Source organism: Harpia harpyja, chromosome 16 (assembly GCF_026419915.1).
Source record: "Harpia harpyja isolate bHarHar1 chromosome 16, bHarHar1 primary haplotype, whole genome shotgun sequence".
Classification (NCBI taxonomy): domain Eukaryota; kingdom Metazoa; phylum Chordata; class Aves; order Accipitriformes; family Accipitridae; genus Harpia; species Harpia harpyja.
In genome coordinates, this window is record NC_068955.1 from 568,312 (window position 1) to 585,693 (window position 17,382).

At 49.8% G+C, this 17,382-nt stretch overlaps 1 protein-coding gene across 1 annotated transcript; it reads left to right on the forward strand.

Moving 5' to 3' along the window:
* Positions 1 to 8,711, forward strand: SF3A3 (splicing factor 3a subunit 3). Its single transcript, XM_052810728.1, has 17 exons — positions 1 to 187; positions 268 to 315; positions 516 to 568; positions 1,068 to 1,173; positions 1,648 to 1,720; positions 2,122 to 2,213; positions 2,652 to 2,734; positions 3,110 to 3,248; positions 4,175 to 4,243; positions 4,626 to 4,693; positions 5,047 to 5,154; positions 5,478 to 5,547; positions 5,932 to 6,096; positions 6,211 to 6,321; positions 6,724 to 6,814; positions 7,747 to 7,802; positions 8,413 to 8,711. Exons 1-17 carry the CDS (start codon positions 92 to 94, stop codon positions 8,488 to 8,490), a joined length of 1,506 nt encoding a protein of 501 aa, XP_052666688.1. The 5' UTR covers positions 1 to 91; the 3' UTR covers positions 8,491 to 8,711.
* Positions 8,712 to 17,382: the final 8,671 nt, after the last annotated feature.

The following is a 17,382-nucleotide window of genomic DNA, read 5'->3' on the forward strand; positions in this document are numbered from 1 at the left end:
CGGCGGGACACGGGCCGGGCCGGAAGCTTCCGGCGAGCGCGCAGGCGGGACCGGAAGGGCAGAGCGGCGGCTTCCGGGCGGGCGCGGGAGGATGGAGACCATCCTGGAGCAGCAGCGGCGCTACCATGAGGAGCGGGAGCGGCTCATGGACGTGATGGTGAAGGAGATGCTCACCAAGAAGTCCACGGTGCGTCCGGGGCCGTGGGGAGGGAGGGCGGCCGCCGCGGCCCGGGCCCGTCCGCGCTAACGCTGCGCCTCTCCCCGCAGCTCCGCGACCAGATCAACTCGGACCACCGGACGCGGGCCATGCAGGACGTGAGTGCGGCGGGACCGGGACCGGGGCCGGGGGCCCTGGCGGGCCTGGGGCGGGATCTGCCGGCGGCCCCGGGAGCAGCGCGGCGCAGGCCGGGCCTGGCCTGGCCTCTGCCTGGTGCTGCCGGAGCGCCCGGGAACGAGCCGGTCTTCTCCCCGGTAACGTCCTCGGTGGCATCTGGGGCTTTCTTTTGTTTTTTTAGAGGTACATGGAAGTGAGCGGCAACCTGAGAGACTTGTACGACGACAAGGACGGGTAAGTGCTTGTACAAACACCTCGTCTGGTGCGTGGCCACCTGAACGTCTTCTGTACGTGTTTTCCAGACAAAGAACCTGGGGGCTCTTTTAACTCAATCGTAAATACATGAGAAGTAGTGCTGGTGTGTGAGACCAGGAATCAAGTTTTGGAGACTAAACCTGCTAGAGCAGGACCCAGGTTGCACATTGGATATGTACATGCTGGATATACGCATTTTGTTCTTTTCTTGGTTTAAGTCAGGGGAGGGAGGCCCTGAGTTGCCTTGAAGGTTTCTCAGTGGAGACTACAGCATGTTCAGTGGGAGATGTGACCCGGAGCCTCAAACTGTAAGCCTGGCGGACTGTGAGATCTGATGTGACTTTCTGAGGGTTTGCAGTCAGTCTTGCTGGAGCTTTGTGTGATCAAAATGCAGCACTAGATGTGGAAAAAGGTTAGTTCTATCAGTGTCAATGTGTTTTCATTTCCACTTGTAATCTGACCTTTTTTGTGAGCTCAGCTTGCGGAAAGAAGAACTCAGTGCCATTTCAGGGCCAAATGAATTTGCAGAATTCTACAACAGACTGAAACAAATTAAGGAATTTCACCGGAAGCACCCAAATGAGGTAAGTAGTTATCTACTTCATAAGAATTGGTGATTTGTGGTCGGTTGGACCTCATCCCTGCAATAAACAGACTTTTTTTTTTCCAGTTTAAGTCCCTTAATACACAAGTATTAAGTACACTAAAATGTCACTTGAGAAAAGAAGCTGTTCAAGGTTAGGTAATGCTTCAGAGGCACTCTGTAAGCTCCTGTGAGAGCATATGAATAGGAGAAGATGCAAGATGCCAACCCTGTTCTCTGTATGCTGTGTGTTAGCTCAGGAACGTTCTGCTGCTGAGCCAGTGTTTGGTCTTGCCTTTCTCATGCTGGCTGAAGTCAGACTTCTTTTCTTTGTGCGAAAGTAATGGTGAAGAAATGCTTTGGATACCTTTTCAGTTAGCAGTTTTATTTACAACCTGTTGTGATTTTATATTAATTGTTCTTGGACATTAACTGAAGTAATAAGGTTTTGTGTAACTTCTGGCTGTTCTTGAAGATCTGTGTTCCGATGTCAGTGGAATTTGAGGAACTGTTGAAGGCCAGAGACAACCCAAGTGAAGAAGCTCAAAGTAAGTTTGTAGTTTTTCTCTGAGGCCAGTTTAACTGAAAATATGGTGCTTGCTTGAGAGGCATTATTTAATGAGTTGTTTGATCTGTTTTGCATGTTTCAGAGTTCCACCTCCCTTTTACTAAATGAATTCTGAAAATTGTTCTTTTGTCATTTAAATTCTTCTGAACTGCAGCCCCCTGGAATATTCCACAGTAGTGGTGCTTCTCTTGAGGAGTGTTCTAGTGTGGGTACACAGAGAAGCAGTCAGGTGTCTGATCAATGAGTATCTCACTTGCATTGTAAACACCTTCCTTAAGCAAAAATTAGTCCACAGTTAATCCTTTTCAAGTTCTGAAACATATGTATAATAAGTAGGAAAGATTAAGGTCATAATAAAGCTCTACATGATATTTCCTACAGATCTGGTGGAGTTCACAGATGAGGAAGGGTATGGACGATACTTAGATCTGCATGATTGTTATCTCAAGTACATTAATCTAAAATCATCAGAGGTAAGTGGCTGCATGTGTCTGGGCATCTGCAGTGCTTAAGGCCTAGGAGTTTTTCTTTGGTTGGTTCATGGTTATTTGTTTTTTTTTCTTAAGTAAGTAAGTTTATTTCCAAAGTGCTATTTCAAAGTCACTTTGTTGCACATATAGCTTGACAGCATCTGAATTCTGAATGCTGCTTCATGACTCTCCTCTTTTGTCATCTTCAGCTGAGACCTCTCTATTGTCTCTGTAATGCTGGCCTTGTAAAAAGCCTCTGTTTTCTGCTACCAAGTACCAATAGGTGTTTAAGGCAATGTGTTAGTGCACAGAGAACACCGGGCCTCTGCAGTCCAGAGTAATGGCATGAGCTAGTGCCTTTCTTCTGGTCTGGTAACTGGAAACTGGATATTCATTTGGCTGCATGGGTATAAAATCTGACTCAAACTTTTTTGTTCTTAGAAACTGGATTATATCACTTACTTATCCACATTTGACCAACTCTTTGATATTCCCAAGGAGAGAAAAAATGCTGAATATAAGAGGTGAGCCTTTTTGTCTACCAGCTTCTTTTATGACAGTTGATGAGAAGGAATTTGCTTTTTAAGTGTACAGCTGCTAAGAATATAGTTAACAGTCAAACTTAACTCATGTAAATTGGGTCACTGAGCTAAAGTAACTCAGTTATGTGTCTGAGCCCTGAGAAAACATGCAGGGCAGCAAAAATGTGGAAAGCTGCATTCTACTCTGTGGAAGGATCTTACTTCATCCTTGTAACTGCTGCATCTAGAAAACGTGTGTTGAAAACTCATAATCCTGATGATTTTCCTTTGAAGTACTAGAGGGTAATTACTTTCCAAAGATGTGGTTAGAGAAATACATTGATACTGAATTACCTGTGCTCATGATTACTCTGCCAGGTACCTTGAAATGCTTCTCGAGTACCTACAGGATTACACAGATCGAGTGAAACCGTTACTGGACCAGAATGAACTTTTTGGGAAAATTCAGACTGAGTTTGAGAAGAAGTGGGAAAATGGAACGTTCCCTGGCTGGCCGGTGAGCAGTCGTTAAGCCTGTGTGAATGCTTCTGTATTTGTGATAGGTTTTCTGTGAATCATTTGTGTAGAGTCATCACTGAGGTTAAGTCTAATAGCAAGGTGTGCAGTTGTGTATCAGTGTCTTGGTTTTGGCTGGGATAGAGTTAATTGTCTTCCTAGTAGCTGGTACAGTGCTATGTTTTTGAGTTCAGTATGCAAAGAATGTTGATAACACTGATGTTTTCAGTTGTTGCTAAGTAATGTTTAGTCTAAAGTCAAGGATTTTTCAGCTTCTGATGCCCTACCAGCAAGAAGGCTGGAGGGGCACAAGAAGCTGGGAGGGGACACAGCCAGGACAGCTGACCCAAACTGGCCAAAGGGATATTCCATACAGTGTGACGTCATGTCTAGTATATAAATTGGGAGGGGGGGGGGTGTCGCTGCTCGGGGACTAACTGGGCGTCAGTCGGCGGGTGGTGAGCAATTGCATTGTGCATCACTTGTATATTCCAATCCTTTTATTATTACTATTGCCATTTTATTAGTGTTGTTATTATTATCATTATTAGTTTCTTCTTTTCTGTTCTATTAAACCGTTCTTATCTCAACCCATGAGTTTTACTTTTCCTGATTTTCTCCCCCATCCCACTGGGTGGGGGGCGGAGTGAATGAGTGGCTGCGTGGTGCTTGGTTGCTGGCTGGAGTTAAACCATGACAATCAGGAAGATGCAATTTAATGCTAACTTGAAAACCAATGTAACCGGTTTGAAACTGACCTTTTTTTAAGGTTTGCTTATTTTGTATCTTTTCTATTGTTCCATTGCTCAGTTTAGTGAGAGACTTTTTTCTCTGTTAAATGAACTGCTTTTCTTGAGGTTAGAATATTATATTGCATGAAGTGTTGTAGGATGTCACAAAGATCTTGCATGTGGTTTTTCTTGGCAGAAAGAGACCAGCAGTGCACTCACTCATGCTGGAGCCCACCTGGACCTCTCAGCATTTTCCTCTTGGGAGGTATGTTTTTAGTGCTCTGCACTTAGTGCTAAATTTTGAGCAGGTGGAAGCTCAGTAATTTTGTTTCTTTTCATAATTTTTCTTGCTGAGCTTTTGTCTCTGGCTGTATGCTTTGTGGATAAAACTTTGATTATGCAGATGACTTACATCCCCCTAATAGGAGAAATTAACTTGAAAGGTTGAATTTGTCACATTCCTCATTTTTCAGTGAGGAGTGGTGCACCCTTGACAGTCCTTTCTTGAGTGCTGTACATTGTTTGTGCTTTGGTTTTTGTTGTGTTTTTGTTTTGTTTTGTTTTTTTAATAAGTTAAAGCACACATACATCCATATTGTATTTGTTTAATAGCTCCTTTCTTATTGTGATTTACTTTAATTGAACAGGAATTGGCCTCCCTGGGACTGGACAGGTTAAAATCAGCTTTACTGGCCCTGGGACTAAAATGTGGCGGGTAAGGTGCAGTCTTCTTATAGTTCCTTTCCTGTTTTTGAGGTCTTCCTGTTTTGCATTCCTTTATGGGATACTTGTTTTGTCATCTCTGTTGTGCAAGAATTACCTTAATGAAGTTTGAAAGACAAAACATTGAGAACCAGTCAGGTGATACTGCGATATAGTGTTTTGAAAAGTGTCCTGTACTGAAGTCTTTTGTATAGAACAATTTGGCTTAAGGAATGAAGACAAAGATAATAGGAAATCTCATGATCTCTTAAAAGCTAAATTTAGAATTTTGTTGCATGAATTCAAATAATTCTCGGGAAGTGTAAAACTATGGTTTGGACTCATCTCCTGCCTGCTTCTCCATAGGACTCTGGAAGAGCGTGCTCAGAGACTTTTTAGCACTAAAGGCAAATCCCTAGAAGCACTTGATCCTTCCTTGTTTGCTAAGAATCCAAAGACAAAAGGCAGCAAAAGGTGAGTTCCTAAAGGTCATTCTGAGGTTGGTGGTGTTCTCTTCACTTGGATGAGAAGTATTCTATAGAAATCACTCTTGTATAGTCGTGACAGAGATTCTTGGAGTGTTAGAAGCTTTTCATGTTGCACCAAATAGTCCTGAATGAAATGGAAGATACCAGAGCTAAATTTGTGTGTTTGTGTGCAGTTTAGGTTACATGAGCTGTTTGGTACTTGTATACAGCAAGAAAACAGAAACAAGTCAAGTGTGTCTTTAGTTCAGTGTACACATGATATTTGCAGTTCTGGAACGGACTTCATAAAGTTTCTTGATCTATTTCCAGAGACACTGAAAGAAATAAAGATCTTGCATTCCTGGAAGCTCAGATTTATGAATATGTAGAAGTTCTTGGGGTAAGGATTTAATTTTGTCTTTGACCTCTTTATTTCAGAGCTGTCAAATAGTGATTGGAAGGTCATCCACATCTTTACCCAGTGCTTTCATAGACAGCATGCCCAGAAGAGTTAGTTGCATGTCCAGAGTCATAAGGTTTTAAAGCGCATGTTAGCAGGTAGCTTTTTCTGTCAGTAAGTAGAATATTCTTCTTTGGAAGTACAAAATGTTGTACTAAAAACTTAAGTTGTTAGGCTAAGCAAAATGGGAGTTCTCTGTTCTGTACTGGTCTTCCATTCCCCTGTCTCTGTACATTGAGGAAGTGTTTCACACTGCAAGAGTTTGCCCTTATCCTGTTGCTGTTGTGTTGTGTGAACAATTCCTTCTCTTTTCTCACACCCTAGGAACAGAGACACCTCACTCACGAGAATGTGCAGCGTAAGCAAGCACGGACAGGGGAAGAGAGGGAGGAGGAGGAGGAAGAGCAGATCAGTGAGAGTGAGAGTGAAGATGAAGAAAATGAAATTATTTATAATCCTAAAAATCTGCCTCTTGGTTGGGATGGCAAGGTAACCGAGATTGTCAGGTCTGGAAAAGTGGGAGGTGTCACTGACTCCACACTACTCTTCTGTTTGAACCTGCCTTGCCATTTGGTCTAATCTTTGTTTCTCTTCGCTTGTCAGCCAATCCCATACTGGTTATATAAATTACATGGTTTAAACATCAACTACAATTGTGAGATTTGTGGTAACTACACCTACCGAGGGCCCAAAGCTTTTCAGCGTCACTTTGCAGTAAGTAACGTTGCTACAAAAACATCAGTACTACATTCAGATAATGTTTATAATAAGTAACTAGTAAATCACTGGAGTGCCTGAGTGGCACTTCTTCCACTTTTAAAATGTGGGTCTGGGCTGATGCTGCAGGGCCATGCTCTGTACGGTCCCTTCTTGTTAGAACACTTAACTCCAGTACCCAGATCTGATTGGTGCAGAGTGCCTATTGACTGCCAGTGTATTGTTACTATCTGAAATACAGAAAAAATATTTTTATAGAGGTTTTTAGGACTGGTAGATTTGTTTTTTGATAGTATTTGTTTCACCCTGTCCAGATGTTAATGTATCTTTTTAGTCTTTGGCATTGCAGATGAAGTGGCGTTCCCTCTCATACACTGACCTCTTGCCTCTTGTCCCCAGGAGTGGCGACATGCTCATGGGATGAGATGCCTGGGCATTCCCAACACGGCACATTTTGCCAACGTCACGCAGATTGAGGATGCAGTCTCATGTAAGTAGTGATGGCAGAACAGGAAACGTGTGGCATAAGAACGCTCATGTTAGCTCTTGCCAAAAATTTGTCTTACCCTATGACCAGAGACTATTTTTAGGAAAGAAGGTAAGAAACAGGTGCATGTGGGGTAATCCTTCCTTGGACCATCCATCCCAGCTTTTAAAATGAGAGTGGCTTTTTTTTCTTTGTTGGATACCTGCAGGAGTAGATGCTTGCTGGAATTCCCAGTGAAGCATTCATTTGTTGCCAGCTGTTTTGTCTGTGATGCTTTGTGTATGAAATCTCAGCCAAGTGCAATGGGCCACCATTTCTTGAGGCAGAGTGTGGCTACATCATTCTGTATAACTCTTACTTAATTGATGTTCATCAACATCTTTATGAGGAAGCCAGAAAAACCTTCAGAAACGGTAGAGCCTATAGGCAGATTTTGAAAGCCTACAGTATTTAGGACTTACAGTGATTGTAATTTAATGCGGCTAATCTGTGCTGATGTTTTGAGGAGGCTACCTCATGCAGAGGTTGTTTCTTGAATCTGCCCCGCTTAGGTTAACAGATAGAGGTTATGGTTCCTGGAGGTAAATTAATTCTTGCCTAGAAGAAACCAAACAGGTAAAGCCTTGATTTCCCAAACAAGCTATTACTACCGTTGGAGCTGTATCTCTGAAGTAGTGTTTTTGGACCTTTGTCTTTTGTGTCCAATCCTGAATCGTCATTTTAAAGCCTTGTTTGCTTTTGTTCTATGCCTTTCAGTAAACCATACAGGGGAACAATAAATTTGTAATGGATAGTAGATACATTGCTGGACTGTTGAAGTGACAGTGTTTTAAAAGAAAAAAAAAAACCCCAAAACCTCGTGTATGTGTTACTAGGTGAAAAACTAGTATCTCAAGGAAAATGGCATTAGATCCTGTATGACTTTGTATTTGCAGTGTGGGCAAAGCTGAAACAACAGAAGGCTTCAGAGAGATGGCAGCCTGATACAGAGGTGAGATGTTACAGAGGCATTTGCATGTCTAGTCCTGTGTACCTGGGAACCCCGCGTTTACCTTGCATGAACTGTCTGGCTCTGTCAAAAGTATTTCTCAGAGAGTCCCCTGCATGCTGGAGAGATGAGCAGGAACCTACGTTGCTGGTTGCACAGCTCCTGTTAGTGGTGATGTATGAAAAGCACTTCTTGTGCTGTATTGGAAAGGAGTTCTGATAGGACAGACTCAGCCCCTTGTGTAAGAATCTTTTAATATACTGCTTTACAGTACCGATGTCACCTTTGTTTTGTGAGAAGAAAAAGGAACTGTTGCGAGCAGTGTGTTCACTTATACTAGTGTCTTTTCTTAAGCTTCTGTCTCAAACCATTTTTCAACAGCATGCAGGGCAACTGTGGGAAATACAGCCTGTAGTACAGCATGTAATTATTCTGACTCTGAATAAGCTATTCTCATGGAGCCTGCTGGCAGATCCACTGCATACCCTCATGTAGAGAGGTTCTTGGCAGGGTGGTCGTGTTCAGTAGGCTGCTGGAGCTAAAATTCAAATGCTGTAGTACAACCTGAGTCAGGCTGTGTCCAGGTGTCTCTAAACTGTTCGTTTCATTCTAGGAGGAATACGAGGATTCCAGTGGGAACGTGGTGAATAAAAAGACCTATGAAGACTTGAAACGTCAAGGGTTGCTGTAGCTTTTCCCAAGTGAAGGATTTCACATCTGAAAAGCAAGTGGAGAAGCGTCAGCAGCTCTGACTCTTCCTCAGTTTCTGGATTTTCTATGTGCATGAGTATAGATTTCAAGGATACTTTATAGATTCACTTTCTAGTAAGCCCCTTGTGAAAAGCAGACTTGTGACGTTATTTTATATTAAAAAAAAAACCCTTGAAAAATAAACCAATTTTAATTTAGGAAGTGCTGAGAAACTTGTCTCCTTTCGTACGCTGGAAGGAAGAGATTTGATTACGGTATTTTTAAAATGCTTTTTACGCAGTCTGAATTGTCAGAAACAATTGCTTCTCTCTTATTCCTGTTCTGATGGAAATTTTTATGATGCAGATTGGCTTTCTGTAAATCACACATGAACGTTGCATGCTGACAATGAGTAACAGTCCTATACTATGCTGTAAGCGTATGGTTTTCTTTGGGTTCCTTTGCGAAACAAATTTATTTGGCTTACATTGCTGCTTTTACCTCAGGTCTGTCTCCCTGTGGAGCTTTGGCTACTGGGATTTTTTTCAGGGAATTAGTAATTGAGCTTGATTTAGGCTGGGCTGTGTGGGCAGTTTGTGGTAATTTCTCCAGCACTGTTGTTGACTTGAAAGATGCGGTAGATTCTAGTGCAGATCCTTTCTTTGGTGACCCTTGAGCTGTGGTGCAGGAGGATTGGGATGGGAACACATGATGTGTTTAGATGTGACCGTTGTGACTTCAGGAGCATTCTCTGCGCTCCTCAGTGCCATGCTTAAAGGTGTCTGTACATAACCCCATGATATTCATGCTGTCACATGAATTGCAAGTCCAGTGAGGAGAAAAGAGGCGTTGTGTGGAGGCCACGTACATTGTGTGTGGCAGTCCTTGTGCCCCCTCCAGGCCCTCAGGTGGGGTTTCATTTTGGTATAGAGTTGGCTTGTGTGACATCTCTAGCCTCAAAAAAACCCCTTTCTCTGTTGTCACTGTGCAGGGCTGTTTGCATCGCCAGATGCCACGGAGCAGCAGGTAACAAACACTTCCCCCGAGTGATGGTTTGTGCAGCCGGTGGTTGGCAGGGATGGGGCTGGTTGCTGGCACCAGGGTGTGAGCCTGTGCGGCAGGTACCACAGCTGCTGTCGGTGCTCGGAGGCACTCCACTGCTAGCAGCGGCTACAGGCTTTCGCTGGTGTGCTGGGGCTTCGGGAGGCGGACGGACAGGGTGAGTCAATGCTGTGGGCTCTTTCCTTTCCCTGCTCTGGGGGAAAGTTGCTCTCCTTGGGATGAGGCTGTATCTGGTGGGCGTTTGTTCCTAGCCTACCCTGGAGCTGGGTTGGGCTGTGCTGGAGTGGCACCCTGCTCAGTGAGGTTGTCCTAACCTGGTCTGGGTGGTGGCTGCTCTGGTTTGGAAGGTGAGGGAGATGCCAGCCTGCCTTGTCTTCTCTTCCATTCTGAGTGAACAGCCTCAGTGGTCACTATGCAAGCTTCAGCCACTGCAGGTCCTTGGGGAATGCTAACTGGACCTAAATCATAAGACAGGAGGGGAGTGTTACAGTGCTCTTCGGAGAACTTGGCCTTGGAGCCTGTATGGAGTCACGTCTCCACTGTTTGCCTAGCTAAGCAGGTAAAGATTTTTGAATGGAAAGCAGAGATACTCCTACAGCGGAGAGCTGGGTGTCATGGGAAGCAGCACCAAAGCCAGTAGAACTTCCCAAACCATGGGGGTGAGCAGCAGGACAAGGGACTGGGCCATGAGAAACTGCAAACACCTCTTTGTAGTCAGGACTTGACAGCAGTGTGGAGGCGCATGCAAGGACGTAACCAGGAGCTTTACAGCAGAAAACCTCTGTCCATTGAACGTGCTCCATCATGAAGCCTAGCCACTGTTGGCAGAACTCCGCTTTCCCTGCCATGAAGCAGTGGTGGCTCCAGTGCCCACCCTCAGGAGCAAGCTGCTGCAGCAGCTTTGCCAGGCAGCTCTCTTGTCACGGCAGACCTGCCTCCCACCCTGTCTGGCCGGCCTGTATTGCTTTCACAGCGGTGCTGCCTGGTTTCCTCGCTCAGTCCGGGCAGTGAGCTGCTCGCAGCCTGAGGGCCGTGGTGCCCAGACCAGGCAGGTGGGAAATTCTGCGTGAAAGGGATGTTTGTGCCACTGTCCTGGGCTGGGGGGCTGCGGTGTGGGCTGACAGGGAGGGGAGACACACACACAGATGGACAGGTGGGAAGGATGTGACTGTTTATTGTAAGTTAACCAGAAATATTTGAGTGTTGGCAGTGCAATGGCTCTTTATGATCCAGAGCATTTCCACGTCTTGCTAGTGAAAGCTGCTTTAGCTGTAAGTGTTCCTGTTTATGTTCCACGAGTTGTGTGCCAGAACTAACAGGCCTGTGTTTTGCTCTTTGCCAGGTCCTGAGGGCCTGTTGCAGAGACATGTCTGGAAACGGGCATTTTTCACACCAGACTTTGTCTATCCACAGCAAGAACTGCTATGGAGGGTTCTCTGGCTGCCCTGACTTCTGAGGGCTGGTGGGCTTGGGTTCTCCTGTGACGGGTGCTGCTGCTGGTGGGTCACATCTTCATTTGCAACAGCATCAGCAAAGAACCGTCACGTGTAACTACCCTGCCTTCGTGCTGCTGGCAGCTGCCTGCAGCTCTGTGTATTGCCTGTGAGCACCGGTGAAGGGTTACCACACCAACGGGAGCAGGTGGCTCCCCGAGGGGCTCCTGCTCCCCAGCAGCTGTGCTGTACTCCTGGGCCCCGTCTGTGGCAGGTGGCTGCGGCAGCCTCGGTGGTTTTGGAGAGCCTCTCGGGAGGGAGCGACTGTGGGTGTCCAGGGGCTGAGCCCACAGGGCTGAGCATCGCTCCTGCAAGCACGTGGCCGCACACAGCGCAGTGCTGCAGCCCCGGGGCTCATACTGGAGGTAGAGCGCAGACCTGTACTGGGGTGTCTGCCCCGTGCCTCTGGGGGGGCAGCTCCCTGCAGCCTCCAGCAGCCGACTGCAGCACTCAGCAGCAGCGCAGGCAGGAGCCAGGTGAGCCCCAGCAGGTGCCTTCTCTTCCCCAAAGGTGCTTGCAGCCGGTGCCCCAGGGGTGCTCCGGGCCTCCTGCACAGCCCAGGCACAAACGCCCCCGGGAGATCGCCCACTCCCACTCAGTGGAGCGGCTGTGCCCTGCGTGGGGAGCGCTGCTGCTGGCACAAGAGCTGGAGCCAGAGGTTGTGCTGCGCTGAGCTGCAGGGGAGAAGCGACTGCCCCTCGGGAGTGGGCACCAGCGCTGCTGGGGTGTGTGGCTGTGCTGACCAGCACCGTGCTGGTGGCTCGGGAGGTTCAGTCTGGGGTAGGCAGCTCCCAGGCCCCTTCTGCACTTGTTCAACGGCCCCCTGTTGCAGCTGTGGCTGAAAGGCCCTGCCAGTTGCTCCCTAAAGTCTAGGCAAGCACAGTGACAAGGGAGGGTGCTGAATTATCTGGTTATTTATGTTAGATGATTTCTGCATTGAGAGCCTGTGGAGAAAACCTGGACTGCAGTTTTCAGAGGTGCTGTTGGTGGGTGTTGTTACTGCCAGGCACTTAATCCTGCCTGAAAAGCATGTCCTGCCACTGCGGGGACCAAAAATGAAGTGCCGAACAACCTGGATTCCTCTGGTGTCCCATGGTGTCCAGAATAAAGGCTGTAGAATTTCCTAGGAGAAAGGTCTCTTAAAAAAAAAAAAAGCCTCAACAGGAAAAATCTCTTATGTAAGTTGTCCTGATGTTGTTTCTGCCACCTCGTCCCGAGCCACACGCCAGGCAGACGCAGGGACCACGTGCCACAGTAACTGCGGCAGCGACCGCTGGACTGTCCCCTCCTGCTCCCCAGCTCTGACCGTCCCTCTTCCTGCCAGGTCCCGGGTGAAGCTGCCGGTGGATGAAGATGGCAGGTTGCCGATGGCTCATCCCCCCCATTCAAGGTAACGGGGGCTCTGCTGCAGCATGGAGAGCAGCGTCTGTCCCGGCGTGCCCAGGATGTCCACCCCTGTCCCAGCTGTCGGAGGCTGTGCCAGAGGCTCCCTGGGGCGAGGGATGGCCACCAGTCACCTGTGGCTCTGGGCAGGTGGGGGGGTCTTTTCGCAGCAGGGCTGGCCCCCTGCAGCCAGTATGGGTCCCTGACCTCAGGTGTGTCTGTGGGGCTCCCCACAACCTCCCTGAGGGGAACTGGCCACCACCCTGCTCCAGGGAGGCTGGTGGGGGCTGGATTTGGTGTTTTGAGGGTGACCTGCCCATGCTGCTGGGGAAGCTGTTTGGACTGTGGGTAAGGCAGGCAGCAGATGTGGTGGTTTCAGTCGTCCCTGCTGTGTTCCAGGCCTGCTGCTCTGCATCTTGGCTCTGCACCTCTGCGTCCAGGACCCTCTTGCCACAGCAGGTGAGCTCTGCACCCCAAGGGAAACCTGGGGGTCCTGTGGGAAGCGGGGCAAAGGCAGTGTGGTGCAACAGGGACTCTGTCCCTGTCCCCTCCAGGCTGTATTCTGTAGGATGGAGCTGCACTGAGGAACCTTTTCTCAAGGTTTTGACCCCAGAAAAGCCTGTTCTTCACATGCAACGTGGCTGGAAGGGGGAGGGAGAAGCTGTTGTAACATCTCTCCATAGTGCTGCTGCGGTGGCCTGTTGTCTCTGACCTGCTTGTTGGGCTGCAAATGAACCTTGTTTGGGACATCCTGTCACTGACTGCCATCCACAGCCCAACCACAATGTGACTGATGCTTCCCACAGATCCCTTTGGACTGTGCCATGGCTTGGGAAGGGATGCAGGGCTTGCTGAGCATGAGGTTGTGTTTCCTTCACCGAGGGGGAACTTTGTGTCTTCCAGAGCACAACACAGCTGCCAACGCCTCGGTGGCCGCCAACGCCTCGGTGGCCGCCAACGCCTCGGTGGCCGCCAACGCCTCGGTGGCCGCCAACGCCTCGGTGGCCGCCAACGCCTCGGTGGCCGCCAACGCCTCGGTGGCCGCCAACGCCTCGGTGGCCGCCAACGCCTCGGTGGCCGCCAACGCCTCGGTGGCCGCCAACGCCTCTGTGAATGGTACCGAAGAAACACTGGTAAGGAAAGGAATGGAAAGAGGGCCGTTGGCCAGGCTGTTGCAGCCCCACGGACAGGGTCTCTAGTCCAACTGGTCTCTCGCAAGAGCCAGGAGTCCCATGAGAGCATCTCCTGGGGTGGAAGGGGAGCACCTCGGGCATGGTGGGTGGGCGTGTGGAGGCAGCCCCTCCAGTCAGTAAGGCTGTGGTTGGGGACAGCACCATGGTGCCATGCGAGGAGGCTTTGCTGCACGGTGACACCCTTGTGTGTTCTCCCTCCAGCTCACCTGCCAGAGCTTTCAGTGCTCTGGGGAGCGGTGTTACCAGGATGAAGCCCACGCCAACAAAACAGTGACCTGCCATAATGAGACTTACTGTGAGGTACGGAGGTTGCTGAGATGGGGGTGCAGGGGGGCTGTGATAGGGAAAGTCTGTTTTCCCTTTCTTTATATCAGGGATCCACAGTACTCTAATAAGTCTGTGTCAATCTCCTGTTTCCTTTCTCTGTGGCAGTCTGTCAGTTATTTTTGCTCCTTCTAATGGCATCTCTTCACACTCCTAGCATTTTTTCCTTTGGCTCTGCTATTGCAGCTATATCGTTTCTCCAGCACAAACTACACAGCCAGCTGCAGCAGCACGTGTGGCAGAGAGATGTGCAGGACCAACAGCAGCGTGAACATGCAGCAGTGTGCCCTGGACTGCTGTGACTCTCCCCTTTGCCTGCAGCTCAATGCCAGCTCCTACGGTAACTGCCCATGGGGTCCCCAGCAGTGGTCTGAGGTTAATCCTGCTGCACAGGAGGGAGACGGGTGGGCAAAACCCATTGCAGAGGGCTGGCTGCGGCTGCATCGCTGCGTCTCCTCTGCCCTGGGGCTCTCTCTCCTTCGGAGTCGGGACAGGGTGGCCCAGCAGCTCTGGCCGCAGCGTGAGCCGTGCTGGTGATCTGTCCCGTGTGCGGCTGTGGAGGCCTCCGCGCAGGCTGTGTGCTGGGCGCAGCCTCACAGGGCTCCTCGTGTGTCTGCAGGTGACCTGCCAGCTGCCACTGCGCCGCCTACGACCACCGCCACCACCCCCCGGCCTCCCCCCCGAAACGTAGGTACCGGCTGGGCAGATGCTGCTGCAGCCACGGGCTCTCCTGGGGTCTGCAGCAACTGGGACGGCTGAGCTCCCACCTGAGTGGGGGGAGAGGGAAAGGTCCCTCCTGCACCTGCTTTACGGGGTGAAAAGCTGCCCTGGAAGGGGAACAAATCCTTAATGAGCTTTGAAAGAAGAGAGTCCGTAAGGAGCCCTGTCAAACAGGCCTGCTCCCAAGCCCAGCACTTACATCGGTTCAAAGAGTTTGAATGGACTGCGTGGTGAGCCTTCCTCGCAGCCGCAGGGAGGGTGTGGGGACCGATGGGGCACTGCAGCCTTTTCCTGAGCCTATGTGGAGGGGAAGGTGCTTATCTTTGCAGAGCCCTCTTAAGAGGAAGGAAAAGGAGGCTTGAAACTTGTTTGCTACGCTGGTGTTTCACTGAAGTTTCCTGCAGTTTCAGATGGGGCGTAGTTAATCTTTTATCTCTGTATCTAAAATGCCTGAGACAGCACTGGCCAAACACCGCAGAACAGAAGGGGGGTTGGAAAGGAGCCCTCATGAAAGAAGGGCTGTCTGAATTTCAGTTCTTGTCCTGGGAGTCCTGCTCTCCAGACTGATGAATATACAGTCTCTCCTCTGGCCCTCTCTTGTAGGGGAAAGTGTGCGCAGCATTCTCCTGTCACGGGGACGGGTGTTTCAAAGGCAAGAAGACTGTTGCTAGATGCATTGTCGGGCATGACTTCTGTGAGGTATGGCTTTAGGGCTAAAGAGCAGGACAGCCCAGATGCAGGGATGTGCCCAGGAGCCTGCATGGTTCCTGTAATGCGAATACTAAAGGCTTGGCAGGACCCCCAGGCTAATGTCTCTCTCCTCCTTCCAGATGAAGAAGACAGGCTTGAATTACATGGCGGGATGTAGCAAAGCCTGCAAGGCTGCCAAACCAGTCTGTGCTGGTGGGATGAAGGCTGCCTGTTACCAGGAGTGCTGCCCAGCTACCCTGCAAGCTAGCTGTCTGAAACTGGACGGCAAAGTTCATGTCAGTAGTGCTGGGCAGGTGACTCTGGCCCCGCTCATGAAGCTCATGGCATGTGGGGTGGTCCCTCTCCTGAATTACAGGGCCTTCGCTTCCCTCTGGGTGTAAGCAGCTGTCCGGGTGCTCCGCAGCCTGCTCTCCTGCAGCAGAGCTCCGCAGCGCTCATTAGGATCCCTGTTGCTCTCTGACTTCAGTCAAGGCCGCGATCGAACGCCCTCTGTTACGTCCCAGTCCCAGGAACAAGGTGGCCCAGTTGCAGATGGCTGCTTCTCCCCCTGTGCAGGTGCCTCCCGCCCACGGGGCGACCCCAGGCCTCTGGGCGAAACACGGTGGCAGCAGCTGCAGGTTGCTCATGGGCTCCAGTCTCTGTCCATGTTGTCCCGCAGCACAATGTTCCTGCGCACTCTGCTTCGAGAAGAGGCTGCAGGCATCTGCTCGGCGCTCTGCCCGGGGCCTCCTCCCGTTTTTGAGCTGCTCAGTGAATGGCAGGTCCTGACCACCGGTGGATGCGGGGCTCCCGCTTGGCGTGGCGAGCCGGCGCTCTGCTTCATACCTCTGGCCGGTCACAGTGATGACAGTGGCTCCTTGCCCAAGCTCCTGCAGAGCAGGGGGGATCTGAGCAGCTGCCCTGTGGGATGCCCTCCTCTGCGGGATGCTTTCCCCTTTCCACTGTTACACCACCCTTTCCGCCTGCTTCCCTGTCTCTGTTCAAGCCTTTTCTGGGATACAATGGGAGAGGATGAATTCCAGGTGCCCCAGGGCCTTGTTACTGCCTCGCTCGTGCTTTGTGAGTGGCCCTTGGTACCTAAGCCAATGTTGTGTGCGAGGGACACTGAAGCATGAGGCGAAAGCCAGGTCTCCTCTTGTGCCCCTTTCCTGCGTGGCTATTTCGGCAGGAAAGCCCTTTTGTTAGCATGCTTAAGCAGCAGTAGTTTTTCCCCATCTTTCCAACAGCAGCTCATGCAGCTACCCTAAGGGCTGGGGCCCTCCTGGCCCAGCGACGGCTGGCTGAGCTGCTTGAAGCTGTTCCTGAAGCCTACGCAAGGAAAACTTCTTTCCCCTGGGGGCTGCTCGTGCAGCGTGGTAGCACGACTGCTGCTCTTGCACAACTAGCAGAGGGCCGCCGCCACTGCTCCTCTGGCTGGCCCTCCGTGTTTGCTCCTGGGCAGCTACACTTGCTTGGAGTTCACTGTGCCTGGCTTAGTAGCTGCCCTGCACAGGACCCTGCTGCTGATCCCAAATCCCACCCCTCTTTCCTAAGCTCCCACTGTAAGTCCTGCACCTTCCTGGGACTGCTGAGTCCTGGCTCTGGTTTGGTGTCTTACATTTCAGTGAATTTTAAATACTTGTAACCGAGACTCCCCCAGTGTATCCAGAGGAAAAGCACTTTGTCTATGCACTAAGGCATAATCTTTGTGCATAGACTTAATCTATGCACAAAGAGGTATTCTTCCCTGCCCTGCCAAAAACCTGTAGGCCTGTGAGACTTGCAAGCAAATTACTGTTTGTGAGAGCTGCTGCAGTGTGTGCCTCTGTGCTGCTGGGACTGCAGATGCTAGAATGAGTGACCTCAGGAGAGGGTGTTAAGCCTGCTTAAAAACTGGAAAATTCTGCCTTGACTGAAGGCACAGGGTTTGTTCTAGTTAATAATCTGCTTGCAGCGGAGCCTTTCTGGGCACCCTCTTACTTGTTAGCTTAAAGCTGCTCTGGTATTGAAATATCTCTTGTCTGGGTA

Bases quoted from the DNA above. Each gene is read 5' to 3' on its own strand.
- SF3A3 (XM_052810728.1), top strand. From the start codon at position 92: ATGGAGACCATCCTGGAGCAGCAGCGGCGCTACCATGAGGAGCGGGAG. The intron at 569-1,067 runs GTAAGTGCTTGT...TTGTGAGCTCAG, and splicing joins TTGTACGACGACAAGGACGG to CTTGCGGAAAGAAGAACTCA. The intron at 4,244-4,625 runs GTATGTTTTTAG...TTAATTGAACAG, and splicing joins CAGCATTTTCCTCTTGGGAG to GAATTGGCCTCCCTGGGACT.